The sequence below is a fragment of the Haliaeetus albicilla genome, chromosome W (genome assembly GCF_947461875.1).
Source record: "Haliaeetus albicilla chromosome W, bHalAlb1.1, whole genome shotgun sequence".
NCBI lineage: Eukaryota > Metazoa > Chordata > Aves > Accipitriformes > Accipitridae > Haliaeetus > Haliaeetus albicilla.
The window spans coordinates 44,970,837-44,989,832 of record NC_091515.1 but is presented as its reverse complement, the minus strand read 5'-3'; the positions used below and the strand labels follow the sequence as shown (position 1 = coordinate 44,989,832).

The 18,996-nt window shown below is 46.4% G+C and overlaps 1 protein-coding gene across 1 annotated transcript; it reads right to left on the bottom strand.

The window, feature by feature from the left end:
• Positions 1 to 4,197: 4,197 nt before the first annotated feature.
• Positions 4,198 to 6,550, bottom strand: LOC138683421 (uncharacterized). The gene is given in 3 exon segments (XM_069775138.1): positions 4,198 to 4,338; positions 4,555 to 5,730; positions 5,733 to 6,550. Coding segments are annotated over 3 exon segments (1,998 nt in total). The 5' UTR covers positions 6,414 to 6,550.
• Between the last annotated feature and the right edge of the window lie 12,446 nt (positions 6,551 to 18,996).

The window sequence follows — 18,996 nt, the reverse complement described above, 5'->3', positions numbered from 1 at the left end:
ACAGGGTCACAGCCTCCTTTGGTCACATCCACCTACTCCAGTGTGGGGTCCTCCACAGGCTGCAGGTGTATATATGCTCCACTGTCAACCTCTATGGGCTGCAGGGGGACAGCCTGCCTCACCATGGTCTTCACCATGGGCTGCATGGGAATCTCTGCTCCAGTGCCTGGAGCACCTCCTCCCCCTCCTTCTTCACTGACCTTGGTGTCTGCAGAGTTGTTTCTCTCACATGTTCTCACTCCTCTCTCTTCTGGCTGCTACTGCATAGCAGGTGGTTTTTCCCTTCTTAAATATGTTATCACAGAGGCGCTACCACTGTTGCTGATTGGCTCAGCCTTGGCCAGTGATGGGTCCTTGGAGCTGCCTGGCCCTGGCTCTGTCGGACGTGGAGAAAGCTTCTAGCATCTTCTGACAGAAACCACCCCTGTAGCCCCCCTGCTACCAAAATCTTGCCACGGAAACATAACACAGCTTGACTGGCACTATAAAATGTCCATGTCAAAAAAGTCACAGGACTTTGATGTAGTTTGTAATGGATATAGCAGCCCAATACCAGACATCTGATATGAAAGATAACTAAAGCAGATAGGCTTTGTTATGCCTCAGATCCTTCAGCTACTGACATACGCAGTGACTAAGTGGAATGACAAAGATGTAATTAGACATAAACTGATTCTCGCAAACCTTTCTGCAGATGAATAATTGTTAAAGAATTTTCAGTCATGGGTTTCTCTAGGTTTGCTTTATTAACAACTCAGAGTTGGGCCACCACCGCAGTGAATGGTGAAGGATAACTCAAAAATGCTTTCTATATATACGATTTTACAAAACATTATACAATTGATGTTTTGTCAAAAGAAGTTCTTGGTGTTCTTGGTGTTTTTCCATGAACTCTCAGTTCTCTATTCTCCAGTAGCTTCAAAAGTCCAATACATTTTCCTGTCTCGACTGATTCTTATCATCTCGTCTTGGTTCTTCTTCTGCCTACGACCACTAACTTCAGGTCTCCGGTCACCAAAGTCACTTACTCTTATCTATTCTTATGTCTTAGGTCTACGATCTATGATCCTTTTTCTGTCGATTCAGCTTGACAGGGTTTTAAGCCAGCCATGGTGAGGGCTATACAAAGGACAAATAAGCAGCTTACGCATATTGTTTTATAAGCACCTGCATTCTATTAATAACATCTAAAGCAATCTCTAATCATTAGTTATATGTCTGATATGAATAGTCTTAGAAACAGCGAGGCTTAAGGCCTAGTTCCCTTTACAATAATATGGGAAATGTAAACTAAGCCTCCCCTTACAAAGCTTCTTTTCATCCTCAAAGGAGCCAATGGAAAAAACTCTCTAGAATCACAGTTCCTGTTGTGTGTCCTGGGGCACAAAGCTCTTCAAAGAGCAGAGGCAGGAGACAGAACAAAGTTGTCAATCACAATGATAACTGGTGTAGATTTGGGACTGATCTTCAAACTGCTGCAAACATTGCAAAGAGGCTGACATGGCCTGGCGAACATTGTTACGGATACATGACTAACCAAATCCAATAGGTGTTAAAACTCAGATTTATTCTTCAGCACAAGTTAGAAGTCCGGTAACATTTTATAAAACCACACGCTCAATGATGTAAAGAGAATTAATACTACACAGCTGACTTAAGAATCCCAAAGATTTAAAGTGATCGCTCCAAAACACATGTATCATTCACCTAAAAGCTGAGGGCTCTCTCCCTCAAGGAGTTACCTCGGGCGGTGCCCCGGCCTGAGGGGGAGTCCCTGACTGCAGACCTGCTGCTCTGAGGAGGACTGCCAACGTGTCCTCCAGCGGGACTCCGTTTATACCCCTGTCGAATCTGACCTGTGGTCATTTAATCCCTATTGGTCAGGAGGGTCACCTCAGTGTACCTGGCGCGTCTCGATTGGCCAGTTCAAATTTCAACCTGCGGCCTCCAGGGTTTCCTTCGCCTTCTCCCTTCCTGGAGAAGTTTCGTTTCCTGCTGGCAGGATGGGGGGTGGGGGGAGTGTACTGCCACAATCCACCCCGTGACCACAGTCATGATTCGACTGGTTTCCTTGGAGTGGTGGTACAGTCACCTCTTGCCTCCAAAGTTAAAAGGGGGTGCACTTTGCTGAATTTGACACTCATTGTGGGCCATCATTCCCTTCTGGTCTAGAATTGAAGTGGAATATCGAACACAGGAATATCCAGTATATGGACAGTTTTAAGGGAGTATACTTAACCGTTAGTATAGGCTTCACTACCAAGCATTTGATAGAACTGATTGCAATATAGATTACAGTAATCATAACTACAAGCATTATTAAAGATTAGAGAAGGCTGGTCGCCCACCCCATGAAAGAAAATCTGAATATATCAAAACTTTTCCCAAGCAGTTGGTCCCTGGTGCAAAAGCAATTGCCTCCGAGTCTCTTGTCGTATTCTCTCGTTGATTTAGTCTTGAAGCCACATTGACACATTTGGAGTGAACACAGCAGTTGTCCATTGACATGTTCAAAACTTTACATATACCCTTCTCTTTCTTTGGCATCTAATCCAATACAGCCCAATTTTTGATAGTCATTTTACTGATATAACTGATAGTTTAAGAGTCCCCAAGTTGCCAGATGTAACATTGGCTAAGGTTGATAGTGGTAAACTCAGTTCTAGAATGCTCTATCAATGTTCCTTGAGTACCATACACAATTGCCCTCATGGAATTTCAGGGCATACTGTAGTACCATTCCAACTCCACCCCGTGATCCCATGGGTTAGTTGGAGGATATAGTCATATCTGGTGTTTCATACTGAACTAGCATTTACTGCACCTGGTGACCAACTATAAACAACATGAGTATAACCTCCTCCCCATCCAATCTGAACCTCCAACTATAACTGTTACATTGCTCTCATGCGAGGTCAAGGACTCGCGATATATTGATGTCCATCATTTTGCCATGACATTATCATTGAGATCTTCACCATCCACACCTGCCACCGTCATCACTGCCAGTAGCAGCACTGGAATGGCTCGTTTCTTCATTGCCCTAAAAGAAAGCACAAACTAGGCCTCAGTCTTAAAACCGGGTCACAGGGTTAGAAGTCTGGGATTATCCACCGGGCACTGATGCAGTGAGTCTTTCCACTCCCATCCAAGGCTTTCCAGGCATGCAGGCCTCTGGGTTTTGCTAAAGTCATAGGAGAAATACCAATGGAGGGCAGCTTGCCCTACCTGTTCCTTGTTGTCCCCACCAACTAGGATATCATCTATATATTGATATATGTGGACACCTGATGATACTTCCACAGCATCAAGGAGCTTGGCTAAGGCATTGTGAGCAATAGTGGGGGAGTGCTTATATCCCTGGGAAAGTCGATTGAAAGTGTATTGAGTCCCTTCCCAAGTGAAGGCAAACTGGGGTTTGTCCTCTTCCCTTAGGGGAACCATAAAAAACATATCCTTGACATCTAAAGCAGCCATCCATGGGTGGGCTGCAGCCTGTATTGCTGTTATCACTGAGGTAATACTTGGGACAGCAGAAGTTAATGGTGGGGTATTACTGTTCAATCTTTTATAATCAATTGTTAGTCGCCACCTCCCATCTGGTTTACGGACTGGCCAAACAGGAGAATTATAAGGGGAATGTGTGCAACTGATGATCTCTCTTCTCCAGATCATTAATTACTTCCGAAATGCCCCATTTGGCCACGTCTGGAAGTGGGTATTGAGGGACACGGGTTACCTTAGATTGGGGTAGTGCAGGAGCAACCTGCAATGTTCTCACATGAATAGCCTCTGCCTCCTTGCCCCCAAAGCTCCACACCCTACCATTGGGTAGGTCCCACTGTCTGCCTGCCAGCACATCAAATCCCAGTATATTTCCCTCATAGGGGCTTAAAGCCACTTCCGTAGCTGTCATTTTCTTTTCCCCCAGTAACCAAAGTTGATTTGGAGCTATGGGACATTTTTCTGTCGCCCCTGTTACTCCTCTAATGTTAATAGCCTTTCTTGATGGCCTAATTCCCAGCTCACTAGCTTGTCGTTCATTTAAAACACTAATTTGGGCTCCTGTATCGATTAAGAATTCCAAACTTATCTGTTTTGGGCCCACAGGAATGTGTATATAAGGCTCTTTATCAGCAGACCATTGGCAAGTATTGACCATGCAGACTGGGCGGCCTGAACCCCAAACCACAGCTCCTAGTTTTTTAGCCCTTCCAGTTCCTCTCGCAGTGCTGCGAAAGGGTCCCGTTTCTCTTCCTGAGAGAAAGCTGGCACTTCCCTTTGGTCTCTAGCTTTCCCCTCCAGCAATTTCACCAGCTTCCGGATGTCGTCAGCGGACTGCCCGTGCAGCACGGCTCAGGGTGCCCCCAGTGCCAGTGCCTTCCGCCAGAGACCATTCCTTCCAGGATCGTAGTTCCGACCTGACCACCCGGTTCGAGACTGCTTGGGGCGGGGTTTACGACTGGCTGGCCAGACCTTCCTGCTGCCCTCCCTGCCACCGCTTGGCTACGCCCATCCCATCTCACGCCCGTGAACTACTATGCTGTGCTGTACTTCCTCCCAAGTCGTCACATGCGTGGGCAGCTTCTGGGGGTTCTGCTGGTTGCACTCAATGACCCCCAGAATTCTTTCTCTGAGGGTGAGGGACTGGACATGTATCTTTAAAACATCCAGCAGGTCTCTAATAAAGGGTCTAAGGTGGCGGGGATCCACCAGTGCAGTCATCGGTATCCCTTGCTGCCCTCTATCATACATGGCCTGAACACAGGTGGGTTTTTGCACTCCCTCCGTTAACTCCGACAGTCCCTTTACCTGGATAGTAACAGGTTCTCCTCTCTCCCTGGGGTCCGCACCCCCAGCCCAGTAGGCTACTCGGGACGTTATCGACTGATCACCCGCCGATCCAGCACTCAGAAACACTCCCGGTCCCCAGTAATTTCTTGCTTCATCATCACTCAACAGTATCCGATCCTCCCCCGTTAGAGAAACTCTCCACAAATACTCAGTTTCGGTTTCACCCGGCTTGCACGAAAACTTAGCTTGTAACTTGCTGAGTTCCGGTCCCGACCAAGGGGCCGTGCAAACAGTGCTCCAGGGGCTCCCATGTTTGTTTGGGATATCTCTCCCCCGCAGTGTTTTAGCAAGGCGTGTTCTCTTATCACTCCCAGAGTGCGGAACTATTTTTACTTCAGCCCGCCTCAAGCCCCTGGTGTCCATTTTGGTGGCTGGAGGGTTAACGGGACCATACTTGTGCCCGTAATTAATTAATTCCTGCGCCACTTCTCCCCAAGTCCACATTTTCTTATCTGGGGGTTGGAGGTGCTGATCAGGCATGAATCCTCCTAAAGCAGCCCCAACACTCTCGCCCTGGGGCATCGCCTGTATCTTTCCTTGTAATTGGATACCAATCGGTTTCAGAGAATCAGGGAGTCCCCTTATAAGGGGAGTCATTCGCTCAGGATCCACCGACATCATCATCGAGGACTCCTGTGTAGGCTCCAATTTTTGATCATACATCATCTGCAGACAAGCTGCCTTTTGCACACTCTCCACTAATTGATCAACAGTCCCCCTAATCGTGAGGGGATCCCCCCTCTCCAAGGGGTTCAAACCTCCCGCCCAATAGGCTGCCCGTTGGGTTAAAGACCAGGGGGCACAGTAATCCCCAGTAGTTAAAAACACTCCTGGTCTCCAATACCCTTCCGCCTCCTTTTCACTTAACATAATCTGGTGTCCCCCCCCGACAACGATACTCTCCACACATACTCCGTTTCTGACTCCTTAGGGGTTCGGCCAAATTCCTTTTTTAGTTTTGCCAACTCAGTGGCAGTATAGGTAACCTCTTTAGTTGTAACTTGGGGGAACTGGTCCTGCTCATCATCGTAAATATATTCAGTTTTGACTAAGGGTCGCAATGAAGGCAGCTCTAACTTCTCCACTCTCTCTTTTGCTGCCTGCAGGTCCTTAAAGGGGTAGCCAATTTCTGATCTTGGAGGAATTTCCTCATGGATAGTACCCGCAAGGAGCTGCTCCTTAAGAGCAATTTGCAAATGTTTCACTTGGTTCTTTTCTGATTCAAGTTGTGCTTTTAATCCCACCACTTGTCCCAGAAGGAACTGAACAAGGTTTTGGAGGGATTCAATAATTTGAGATTCTGCAGTGAGGTGGCAATCCCTATCCTCCACTGCTGCAGCCAGACTGGCACCAAGAACGGCACAGACAATTGCTTTTCCTTTCCCCGACCGCACTCTGGCATCTTCCTGTAAAGTGACCATCTGATCAATAACGCTCTGCAGATTATACCAATTGCCCTGAGCCCAGTCTACCCCAGGCACAGAGGGACGCGCTTTATGTTTTTCTAAAGAATCAAACAAAACTTCTTTCCCCAAAGAGGCAATTTTACTATCACTCATCTTATATAAAGTGGGGAAGCGGTCGTCTCAGGAAGGCAGCACGTAAAGTTTCAAACACAGCACAACACAACACAAGCCCACACCCCTTAGGTTCCTGAGAGGTCTCACATATTTGGGAAACAGTACGACACTCTCGTCTCAAGGGATCCTGCCCGTGACGCCAATTTAAATGTCCCAATACAATGTCGGGGAAGGTTTTGATATGATCCCAAGAGCAAAATTAAGACACAAATGAGGTCAAATGCCATATACCCAAAAGAGCTTTTATTATCAAAAGTATCAAAAGTAGAAAATAGTAGCGATAGGATAGAATGGAAGAAAAGGCAGAAATCAAGCAAGCAGTTGGGATAGAGTTGCAAGGACAGTCACCACCATGGATCCAGCGGCATCTCGTTGGTCCTCAGTCTTCAATTCTTCGGTGATGGGTACACACCACGGCTTGTCTCCACGGTCTTTTATAGGGCATATTTCGATGAGGTATGCACATATGTATTGTTCATGCACTGTTCACACGCTGCAGGTTTTGTCTATCACAAGACCTTCGCATGATCAACTCCAGAAACCAGTATCTTATCTCAAAGACTATAGTTTCTGTGAGAATGGTAGTCTCCACATTTTTTGCTGGCTCCGGCCTCTCTCCTCCTCTGGATGCCTCAGTGGCCTGGTAATCGTCCTTTTGGACAGAGGAGTGCCCTGCTTAAACAAGCCATCTCTGGGATAAGTGGCTCGTCACAGCAAACAATCCTTGAGATGAATGGCTTGAGATGATAGCCCAGTCTCTCACTACAAACAATCTTTGAGACAAACAGCTCGAGATAACAATTCAGTCTCTCACAGCTTTCCAGCCACTCTTCCCCAAGCCTGTAGAGCTGCATGGGGTTGCTGTGACCCAAGTGCAGGACAGGCACTTGGCCTTGTTGAACCTCATACAATTGGCCTTGGCCCATCGATCCAGCCTGTCCAGATCCCTCTGTAGAGCCTTCCTACCCTCAAGCAGATCAACCCTCCCTCCCAACTTGGTGTCGTCCGCAAACTTACTGAGGGTGCACTTGATCCCCTCATCCAGATCATTGATAAAGATATTAAAGAGAACTGGCCCCAAAACTGAGCCCTGGGGAATACCACTAGTGACTGGCCACCAACTGGATTTAACTCCATTCACCACAACCCTCTGGGCTCATCCATCCAGCCAGTTTTTTTACCCAGCGAAGAGTACACCTGTCTAAGCCATGAGCTGCCAGCTTCTCAAGGAGTATGCCATGAGAGACAGTGTCAAAGGCCTTGCTGAAGTCGAGGTAGACAACATCCACAGCCTTCCCCTCATCCACTAGGTGGGTCACCTGGTCATAGAAGAAGATCAGGTTGGTCAAGCAGGACCTGCCTTTCATGAACCCATGCTGACTGGGCCTGATCCCCTGGTTGTCCTGCAAATCTTTTAGCTGGGAGAACTGAGTGAGCAATCATGGACTAAGCTATTAAAACTGGTGTGAAAACGCTCCTGGGGATTTGGTACTTAGGAAACCTGACTAGAGTTTTTCAACCCTTGCCACAGAAACTGGCTGTAAGAGCCTCAGTGTTTTCAAGGGCTCTGGAGGCAGTGTGCTAAATTAATTTGTATTGACAAAAGCATGTAAAATTAAAAGGTTCTAGCTGAAAAATCTGTGTCATTAGGTTGTGCTTCAGGCATCAAAGTTGAATGTAATGATATCCAGGACTGCAAATGAAATTAATATTCTTTCATTTTTGTGGGTTCCTTGCTAATGCTTTCACACTACAATTAAAAATTCTTTATAAGTAACTTGCACACCCATTTTTTCAAGATAATTTTTGAGCTGGAAGTAGTTCACTTTGTCAGGATAGCCACCACAGAGGTTTGGGTTTCTTTCCTAAACTGCTGTTGTCCTCTAATAGAGGGTTCTGACTTTATAATAATGGCTGGAGAACAAGGTGCTCAGAAATATGCTAGTCATAAAGTATCTCATTCCTCAGTCCTCAGTCACTAAGGGCTTCAGATATGTGTGTTACATAGATGCAGTATTAGAAATAATTACAGTGTAACATTATGGAATTAGGTTATGAATATATTAGTTACATAGGGAATGAATGCTAATGATAATAAGTACAGTCTTTGACCAACGTGAGCTGCTCTACAGCCAACAGCAGCATGTATGCTTCTACCAGTGTTCAAATTCCTGCTAAGTGAAAATGTTGAAGCATAACTGCAATAGCCCCTGCTGATCACTTCCATAAGTGGAGGAAACCCATCCTGCCTCCACTGCAAAAGACTGGGCTTTTAATATTCCAGAAGCTGGGGAGGTTTGAGCTTCAGCCAATGCTTGTGGAGACCTTTGAAACAGAGAAGTCTTGTGCATCGTGAGTCCCTTCATCAGCTTTTCCTGCAGGGATAGCGAGTTGGGACTCAGAGTGCAGGGGGGGGCTCCCTGGCCAGGAGTCAAGAACCTCACACCGCTCACACCTCCCTGCATTAAGTCTCTTCAGCTGCATACACTGCTTAATCATTACTGATCCTATGTCAAACTCCTCTGTTTTTTCCTACTTATGAAAGTGTAGGGTTCAATTATGTGGAACTTAGTTATCGGGCCTGAAAGTAGCTCATGGTCACAAGAGTGTTCCAGACGCCTTTAGAAGGCTTTGAACAGAATAAACAAGAAGATAGAAAAAGAAAGATCCCAGTTAGAAAAACACAGGTGCACATTCCATGATAAAGGGAGCTTGGCACAAACAACCTCAGTTCAGGGGCTTATCTCGACCAATTGGACTAAGACAAGTCTTGCATGCTCTAACTAACATAGCCAATTATGTCCTGTGTTTATGCGCGTGTACAGAGTGAGTATAACTAACTGTATCTTATGTTTATACGCATGGACAGTATCGATGTAACCAATCAGCGCTTATGCTTGTGCGCGTGGACACCAAATGCTTGCATGCAGCAGCCAATCAAAGCTTCTAAACAACTTAGAGAACTGTATAAAAATGATCGGCTAAGCTTAATAAAGTGGCGACTTTAATCATCATATTGGTGTCCTGTCGTCCGGGCCCCGCATGGAATAACCCCAAACCCTACATGAAAGTTGAGATTTAACTTTAAAGGTCTCATAATATATTAATTCCTTGACAGAACTGTCAGTTCCAAGTCAGTTCCTGTCACTTCCTTGATGTCCACAGGCTCCTGCTGCTTTGAGCCCTAGCAGTAAGAGAGCCCTGCAGCCTTGGAAGTCCCCCTTTCCAGCCAGAAAATTGAGTTTTCTACCCCTTCCCCTTGGATGTACCTGCTCTGGTTCTCAATCTGGAGAGGGAAGGAGGACTAACATTTCAGTAAACCATAAAGCTTTATCAAATGTTTGCTTCTTCCTAGAATATTTTCATTGAGACATTTTAAAATCTTTTTTCCCAGCTTTGCTACTTCCATAACCCCTGCCACAGAAACTAGCCCAAAACAAGCAGATCATTTCAAGGGCTTTGCAAGTAGCTGCTGTAACTACCATTTGCATTCACCAAGTGAATGTGTTTGTTGTCCTTTAAACTGATAAGTATCGAGTGTACTGCAAAAATCTTCTGATCAACGCTTAGGAAGAGATGAATTAGTAAGAGGAGAAAGCACAGAACACTGAACTCCTTACAGTATTGGCATACATAAATACAACTACAGAGTTGTCAGCAGGCAATGATGAGTCAATTCAGATCCAATTCATTGGGGTCCAATGAAAAACCCAAATAATTCTTGGGTTGTTGGAGGAGGCATATGTATAGTTTGGGGATCAAATATTTTTCAAAGTTTTAAAATTATTTATAAGTAGACAGAACAAAAGTTGAAATTGGAAAAATGTTAACCTTTCCATTGCTATGAGTCAGTGAGCTGTGATTTGGACACATAAGGTTAGACTCAGAGAAACATTTAAAAATACACCAGGTACATATGCATATACAGCATTCATTACAGCCATTTTAAAATCAAATGTACTGCTTGATTCATTAGCAAAATGTGCCCTGGCTGTTGGTATTACAAGCAGGGAGTCTAGGTTTAAAAAAAAAAAAATAGAGTTGTTGTGTGTTGACCTTGGCTAGCCAACAAGTGCCCACCAAGCCGCTCTATCACTCCCCCTTCTCAGCTGGACAGGGGGAGACAAAAGATACTGGAAGGGTCATAGATTTAGATAAGGACAGTGAGAACGCTCAGCAATTACCATCACAGGCAAAACAGACTCGACTTGGGGAAAATTAACTTAATTTATTGACAATCAAATCAGACTAGAATAATCAGAAATAAGAACAAATCTTAAAACACCTTCCCCCCACCCCTCCCTTCTTTCCGGGCTCAACTTCACTCCCGAGTTTCTCTAACCCCTCCCCCTGAGAGGCGCAGGAGCACAGGAAATGGGGGTTACAGTCAGTTCATCACATGTTGTCTCTGCTGCTCCTTCCTCCTCACACACTTCCCTTGCTCCAGCGTGGAGTCCCTCCCATGGGAGACAGTCCTCCACGAACTTCTCCAACATGGGTCCTTCCCACAGGCTGCAGTTCTTCAAGAACTGCTCCAGCATGGGTCCTTCCCCAGGGTGCAGTCCATCAGGAACAGACTGCTCCAGCATGGGTCCCCCACAGGGCCACAGGTCCTGCCAGAAAACCTGTTCCAGCATGGACTCCTCTCTTTCCACAGATCCACAGGTCCTGCCAAGAGCCTGCTCTCAACAGGGTCACAGCCTCCTTAGGGCGCATCCACCTGCTCTGGCGTGGGGTCCTCCAAAGGATGCAGGTGGATATCTGCTCCACCATGGACCTCCATGGGCTGCAGGGGGACAGCCTGCCTCACCATGGTCTTCACCACAGGCTGCAGGGCAATATCTGCTCCGGCACCTGAAGCACCTCCTCCCCCTCCTTCTTCACTGACCTTGGTGTCTGCAGGGTTGTTTCTCTCACATATTCTCACTCCTCTCTCTCTTCTGGCTGCTGTTGCACAGAAATTTTTTCCCCCCTTCTTACATATGTTATCACAGGGGTGCTACCACTGTCACTGATTGGCTCAGCTTTGGCCAGTGGCAGGTCCATCTTGGAGCTGGCTGGCACTTGTTCTATTGGGCATGGGGGCAGCTTCTGGCATCTTCTCACAGAAGCCACCACTGTAGCCCCCCCTGCTACCAAAACCTTGCCATGTAAACGCAATACAAGAGTTCAGAACTGGTTGAAAGCAGTCATATGATGCTGTCAGTCTGGTACTTGATGTGGTGTCGTGGTTTAACCCCAGCCAGCAACTAAGCACCACGCAGCCGCTCACTCACTCCCCCCCCATCCAGTGGGATGGGGGAGAAAATCGGGAAAAAGAAGTAAAACTCGTGGGTTGAGATAAGAACGGTTTAATAGAACAGAAAAGAAGAAACTAATAATGATAATGATAACACTAATAAAATGACAACAGTAGTAATAAAAGGATTGGAATGTACAAATGATGCGCAGGGCAATTGCTCACCACCCGCCGACCGACACCCAGCCAGTCCCCAAGCGGCGATTCCCTGCCCCCCCTTCCCAGTTCCTAAACTGGATGGGACATCACATGGTATGGAATACATTGTTGGCCAGTTTGGGTCAGGTGCCCTGGCTGGGCATGAGAAGCTGAAAAATCCTTGACTCTAGTCTAAACACTACTGAGCAACAACTGAAAACATCAGTGTTATCAACATTCTTCTCATACTGAGCTCAAAACATAGCACTGTACCAGCTACTAGGAAGACAGTTAACTCTATCCCAGCTGAAACCAGGACATGTGGAAAGCCATGTACATTTTTTACAGGCATCTAAGTGTCTAAAGATATAGATGTGTGCATCAGAATTGATGAATTAGGAATCCAGAACAAAATCAGTCATTACTTCCCCTCGTACTATCAAAAATCCTAGTGCATGCCCCAGATCTTTTGGTATCTAAATATGTATTTGATTATGGTTTGACAGTCCACATTGGAAAATGGACTGCTGAGAACATCTCTTCAGATGATGATTGAGGTTAGTTATGTTGTTTAGCATTGTTCTGTTGAAATGCACTGTTATGGTTTAACCCCAGCCAGCAACTAAGCACCATGCAGCCACTCACTCACTTCCCCCCCGACCCAGTGGGATGGGGGAGAGAATCAGAAGGAAAAAGGTAAAACTTGTGGGTTGAGACAAGAACAGTTTAATAGAACAGAAAGGAAGAAACTAATAATGATAATTATAGCAGTAATGAAATGACAATAATAATAAAAGGATTGGAATATACAAAACAAGTGATGCACAATGCAATTGCTCACCACCCGCCGACCCATGCCCAGTTAGTTCCCAAGCAGTGATCCCCCCCAGGCCAACTCCCCTCAGTTTATATACGAGGCACGATGTCACATGGTATGGAACACCCCTTTGGCCACTTTGGGTCAGCTGTCTTGGCTGTGTCCCCTCCCAAAATCTTGTGCCCCTCCAGCCTTCTTGCTGGCTGGGCATCAGAAGCTGAAAAATCCTTGACTTAGTCTAAACGTTACTTAGCAAAAACTTGAAAACATCAGTATGTTATCAACATTCTTCTCATACTGAACCCAAAACATAACACTATACCAGCTACTAGAAAGAAAATTAACTCTATCCCAGCTGAAACCAGGACGTGGGAGAAAAAAAACCCTGTTACCTATGTCTGTAACAGGGAGATGAACTTTTAAGAAGGATGATAGCTCGTTTGGCTCATCAAACTTATACACTTGTTACTGTGTTAATGACTTCACAGATACAGCATTCCAAAAAGGGACTGTTGTTTAGAGAAAACGGATAAACAGTGATCATTTTAGCTCTAATGAGCTTAAACTGAAGGATGTTGCCTGATGGCTGAAGAGGATGCACATCTAGAAATCAGGTTAAGATGATTCCTCAGGTGTCTGAAAATCAGGGGATTCATGAAAAAAAAAAATCTTAACATTTATAAAGTTGCAAGCCTTGGTTAACATTTCTTATTTTGAGCAAAAGTTCCAAATACCTAGTTAAGCTTGTCTCAAGCACTCCTTGAATTTCCTGAAGTTCTTGCAGCAGCTTTAACTACTTTACATCTCTGTAATGAGTGCTCTTGAGTGTTCTTTGGCTGCCTGAGCTTGGAGGCAGTTCTTGCGATTTCTGTTTTGATTCCTCTATTTTGCAGTACACTTCTGGTCAAAGGAGATATGACTTACTCAAAGAAAGCATGCCAGTAGAAGGTGTGTGGCTGAAAGATGGAAACTTGACAGTCCTTGTTATTTATAGCACAGGAAGAGCTCAGACAGTGCCGATATGGGTTTCAGGTGTGTCACAGTTTAACCCCAGCCAGCAAATAAGCACCACACAGCCACTCACTCACTCCCCCTGGTGGGATGGGGGAGACAATCGAAAGGGTAAAAGTGAGAAAACTCGTGGGTTGAGATAAAGATAGTTTAATAGGTAAAGCAAAAGCCACATGCAAGCAAAGCAAAGCAAAACAAGGAATTCACTGCTTCCCATCAGCAGGCAGGTGTTCAGCCATCTCCAGGAAAGCAGGGCTCCATCACACGTAACAGTTACTTGGGAAGACAAATGCCATCACTCTGAACGTCCCCCCTTCCTTCTTCTTCCCCCAGCTTTATATACTGAGCATGACATCATATGGTCTGGAATATCCCTTTGGTCAGTTGGGGTCAGCTGTCCCAGCTGTGTCCCCTCCCAACTTCTTGTGCACCCCCTGCTACTTGTTGGTGGGGTGGTGTGAGAAGCAGAAAAGGCCTTGACTATGTGTAAACACTGCTCAGCAATAACAAAAACATCTCGGCATTATCAACACTGTTTTCAGCCCAAATCCAAAACATAGCCCCATGTGGAGGACCTCGGCTGGACCGAGGAGCCTGGGGAGGATATTGACCTTGACAAGATTACAGTGTTCCCGTGAGAGAACAAGAAAGAACGAGAAGCATGCCTGGGAAACTAAGTTTAAGGAATGTGTTGACCGTTTGCAGTTGTGATAAGGAACCTGAAAAAGGCACCCAATGAGGGGTGAGAAAAACAACTTCTGACAACTTTTTGACCAATAAGGGACAGACATATATACAAGGCAACAAGTATAATGGGTATAAATTTGCTGGCTTGTAGTAATAAAAAAAACCTTCTTTGCTTGTATTATAAGAATGCGTACTTGTTGTTTGTCCGTCTCGACCACGACAATTGGTGACCCCGACGTGATGCTGTAAATAATGCTTGTGACTGCGAGGAGAGCAGTGGAGACGGAGCCCGGCATAGCTTGAGAGCGGTGGGAAGAGCTGCTAGTCCGGACCGATACTCCTGGAGATAAACAGGTGAGCTGCCGGGAACATGGGCGGGACCCTCAGTAAAGAGGACGCCGGAATTGTAAATATGTGGAAAGTAATATTGCAAAAGAGAGGACTTAAAGTAGAAGAGTTGATGTTGCGGAAAATGCTCTTATGGGGCAAGCAACACAGATATAAAGCAGATACGGTGACTGCGTTTAGTGTGCCTGTGTGGCAAGGACTCGGGGACAAGCTGTTTGACAGTGCGTCCCGAGGGTCTAAGGGGGCAGCCAGCCTCCTGATGACGTGGTACCTGCTTGTAGGGTATGGCGTTCGGAAGATCTCGCGATGTCACAGAAAGATGGAGGGTTAGTCGCAGCCCTATGACGTATCTGTAATCCCGCCTACCCTTGTTAGTATAAAAGGAATTAACTGCGCAATAAAAGGCAGAAGTTGGCGCTCACACTGTGTGTGTTATCTGTCTCTTTCCCTGGTCCGGGCCGACCAGTGATCTAATCGCGGCACCTTGATATGTAGCGAACGCTACACCTGCTCCTTGAAACCGTCAAAGACATTAGAGAGCAAAGGGATAGGATGAAGGAGCCAGACGTCCCTATCGTGGGGGGAGGACAGTCCTCTCCCACAGAGGACGTGGGGTCTGTTGCCCAGTCCTCTGGCAAGCGCGCAGGGCGGCCAAAGCCACGGGGCCGACAAAAGAACCCTTTCGTTGATGACTGATGATGCTCAGCCCTCAGGACATCCTCGGACTATTAAAGATAGAACATATAAGCGGCCCCGGGACTTGCTTCCTGGTAGTGACGTATGCCCCGCTGAAACGGCAGAGGCGCCGGTTAACCCGTCCGCCCTCCCTTGCCGCCTGATTCAGAGGATCGAGAAGGGATGAATAGCCCCCCCGGGTGCAGGGAGGGGAACAGGGGACCTCATGCCTTTACCCCCCTCTGCCAGCTGAAACATCAGAGGGTTGGGATGATCCCATGGACAATAATATGGGGGATCCTGAACCTGGGGGGTCTGCAGGAACACCAAAGGAGGGACAACTACAGGGAGGGTCGCGTTGCCGAGGACAGCCCTGGGTCCTTCCGCCGGCTCGAATTATTGTCAGTCCCCACAACCCCCTGAAATTCTGGCAGCAGGTGAAAGAAAGCTCGAGCTCTGCAAGAAGGAAATTGGGACCTATCCGAGCAAATTAACGTTCCTGTAACAGCAGGCAACTCCGGTGAAACGAATTTAAGGGGGACTGGGGCGATGGCTTTCCCCGTGGTACGGGGTGATCCAGGACAAGGAATTATGGATGAACACAGACCATATTCGTGGAAAGTTATACAGGATTTACAAAAGGCAACTGCGCAATATGGTACCAACTCCCCCGCAGTTATGCAATTAATATGCCTATTAACTATGGAAGAAATGACACCTTATGATGTTGCTCAAATTATTTTCCAACCTGTGCAATGCGCCGTTTCTTGTAGTATCTGGACTCAGAGAGCAGAGGCGCAAGCAGTACACAATTTGCAGCTTTCACAAACCGATCCATGTTATGGTAATGGAGCTGATGTTCTGACTGGGATTGGTCAATTTAATAATCCTCAACATCAGGCTCAATGGCATCCGCTTGTATTGGAGCAAGTAAAGACTATTGGTGTAAAAGCTTTGCTCCGAACGGCGAAGCTGGCGGAGCCGAAGGCAAGATATACCATGATTAAACAGGGGGCTAAAGAGCCGTTTCTGTCGTTTGTAAAGAAATTGATGGGGGCTATAGAGCGGCAGGTATTTGATTCACATATGTCCTGGTTTCAGCTGGGATAGAGTTAACTGTCTTCCTAGTAGCTGGTACAGTGCTATGTTTTGAGCTCAGTATGAGAAGAATGTTGATAACACTGATGTTTTCAGTTGTTGCTAAGTAGTGTTTAGACTAGAGTCAAGGATTTTTCAGCTTCTCATGCCCAGCCAGTGAGAAAGCTGGAGGGGCACATGAAGTTGGCACAGGACACAGCCAGGGCACCTGACCCAAAGTGGCCAACAGGGTATTCCATACCATGTGACGTCCCATCTAGTATAGGAACTGGGAAGTGGGGGCGGGGAATCGCCGCTCGGGGACTGGCTGGGTGTCGGTCGGCGGGTGGTGAGCAATTGCCCTGCGCATCATTTGTACATTCCAATCCTTTTATTACTACTGTTGTCATTTTATTAGTGTTATCATTATCATTATTAGTTTCTTCTTTTCTGTTCTATTAAACCATTCTTATCTCAACCCACGAGTTTTACTTCTTTTTCCCGATTTTCTCCCCCATCCCGCTGGATGGGGGGGGAGTGAGTGAGCGGCTGCGTGGTGCTTAGTTGCTGGCTGGGGTTAAACCACGACAACATATACGAGAAATGCTGGTAAAACAGTTAGCCCGTGACAATGCTAACGCAGATTGTCAAAAGGTGATTGAGACGCTCCCTGGGGATCCAACCCTAGAAGCTGTGATTAGGGCTTGCGGGAAGGTGGGCTCTGTTGAACACAAAATGTCTGCATTAGCTACAGCTATGTCTGCAATGCGTATGTCTAATCAGAAATGTTACTGCTGCAGGCAGACTGGACATGTCAAGGCTAACTGTCCTGCTTAAAATAGAAAAGGAGGAGCCAGGCAGGTGGCCGTGTGAGCAGCTACATGTCTTAAGTGCGGAAAGCCGGGACACTTTGCAAAGCAATGCAAATCTAAATTTCATGCTGTCAATCCCTCCAGTCATGAAACGGCAGAAAGAGTGAGAAGGGGCGCATGCAGACACAAATGCCCTACCACTCCAGCAACCCCTTTCTGGTACAACAGCCAGCACAGACACCACAAGCCTTTGTGACAATTTACGGGGACAAACCCAAGGAGCAGCCAGAATGGATGTATGCACCACCCACACAGTGACTTTATCTACCCAAGGAGTGCATAAAGTGTCCCTGGAAGCCTGGGGACTGACTGGTAAAGGATTAAGTGCCTTACTAATAGGACGATCAAGTAGTACTTTGCAAGGGTTAATGGTGCATGTGGGAGTTATTGATGCTGATTATCACGGGCAAATATGTGCAATGGTATCTACTGCAGCCCCTCCAGTCACTATAAAAGGAGGCACACGAATTGCTCAACTCGTACCATTTATGAGCTCTGTGCCTGCGACAGGACAGGTAACTCGTGGTACTCAAGGTTTTGAGTCCACTGGAAAGCTGCAGGTATTTTGGTCGCAACACATTACGGAAAGCAAGCCAGAAATGACCTGTACCCTCACTATGGCAAATGCATCCCCATCACAGATAAAATTGATAGGTTTGCTGGACTCCGGGGCTGATATGACCATCATAGCGCAGCGTAACTGGGCCCCCTCGTGGCCATTGGTTGTAAATGCGGAAGGAGTGTTGGGTGTAGGTGGAGTTTCAAATAGTTTTATTGCAGCAAAACCTGTGCTAATAAGCAACGCAGAGGGACAGAAAGCCACTGTGAGGCCATATGTCACCACTTTGCCACTTAATTTATGGGGTGAAGATGTGTTGGATCAATGGGGGGTGCGCCTTATCACAGATTTTTTCATAGGGGCCACTGTGCTGCAGGGCGTGGAGCGCCCGACACTGGCACTGACCTGGTTAACAGATAAACCAGCGTGGGTGGATCAGTGGCCCCTCAATCAAGAAAAACTCCTCGCCTTGAAATCTTTAGTTGCAGAACAATTGGCCGCAGGACATATTGAGGCCTCTCATAGCCCATGGAACACACCAGTGTTTGTGATCAAAAAGAAATCTGGAAAATGGAGGCTATTGCATTGATTTACGAAAGATTAATGAGGTAATAGCAACCATGGGGGCATTGCAGCCAGGGTTACCTTCTCCAACTATGATTCCAATGCAATGAGAAATTATTGTAACGGACTTAGATTGTTTTTTCACCATCTCTTTAGCCGCACCTGATATGGAGAAGTTTGCTTTCACTGTACCCTCAGTGAACAACAGTGAGCCGGCGAAAAGGTATCATTGGAAAGTTTTGCCTCAGGGAATGAAAAATTCTCCCACCATTTGTCAGTGGTTTGTGGCAAAGGCCTTAAGTCCAGTTCGTCCTGCATTCCCAACATGTTATTGTTATCATTATATGGATGACATTTTGTTAGCCGCTCCATCTCAACAGATGTTAAGCGAAATGGAAGTCACAGCATGTGATTCACTACAGCGATTAGGCCTAGTTATTGCACCTGAAAAGGTACAGCGTCAACAGCTGTGGCTGTATTTGGGTATGAAAATATTAAATCAGACGGTCACACCA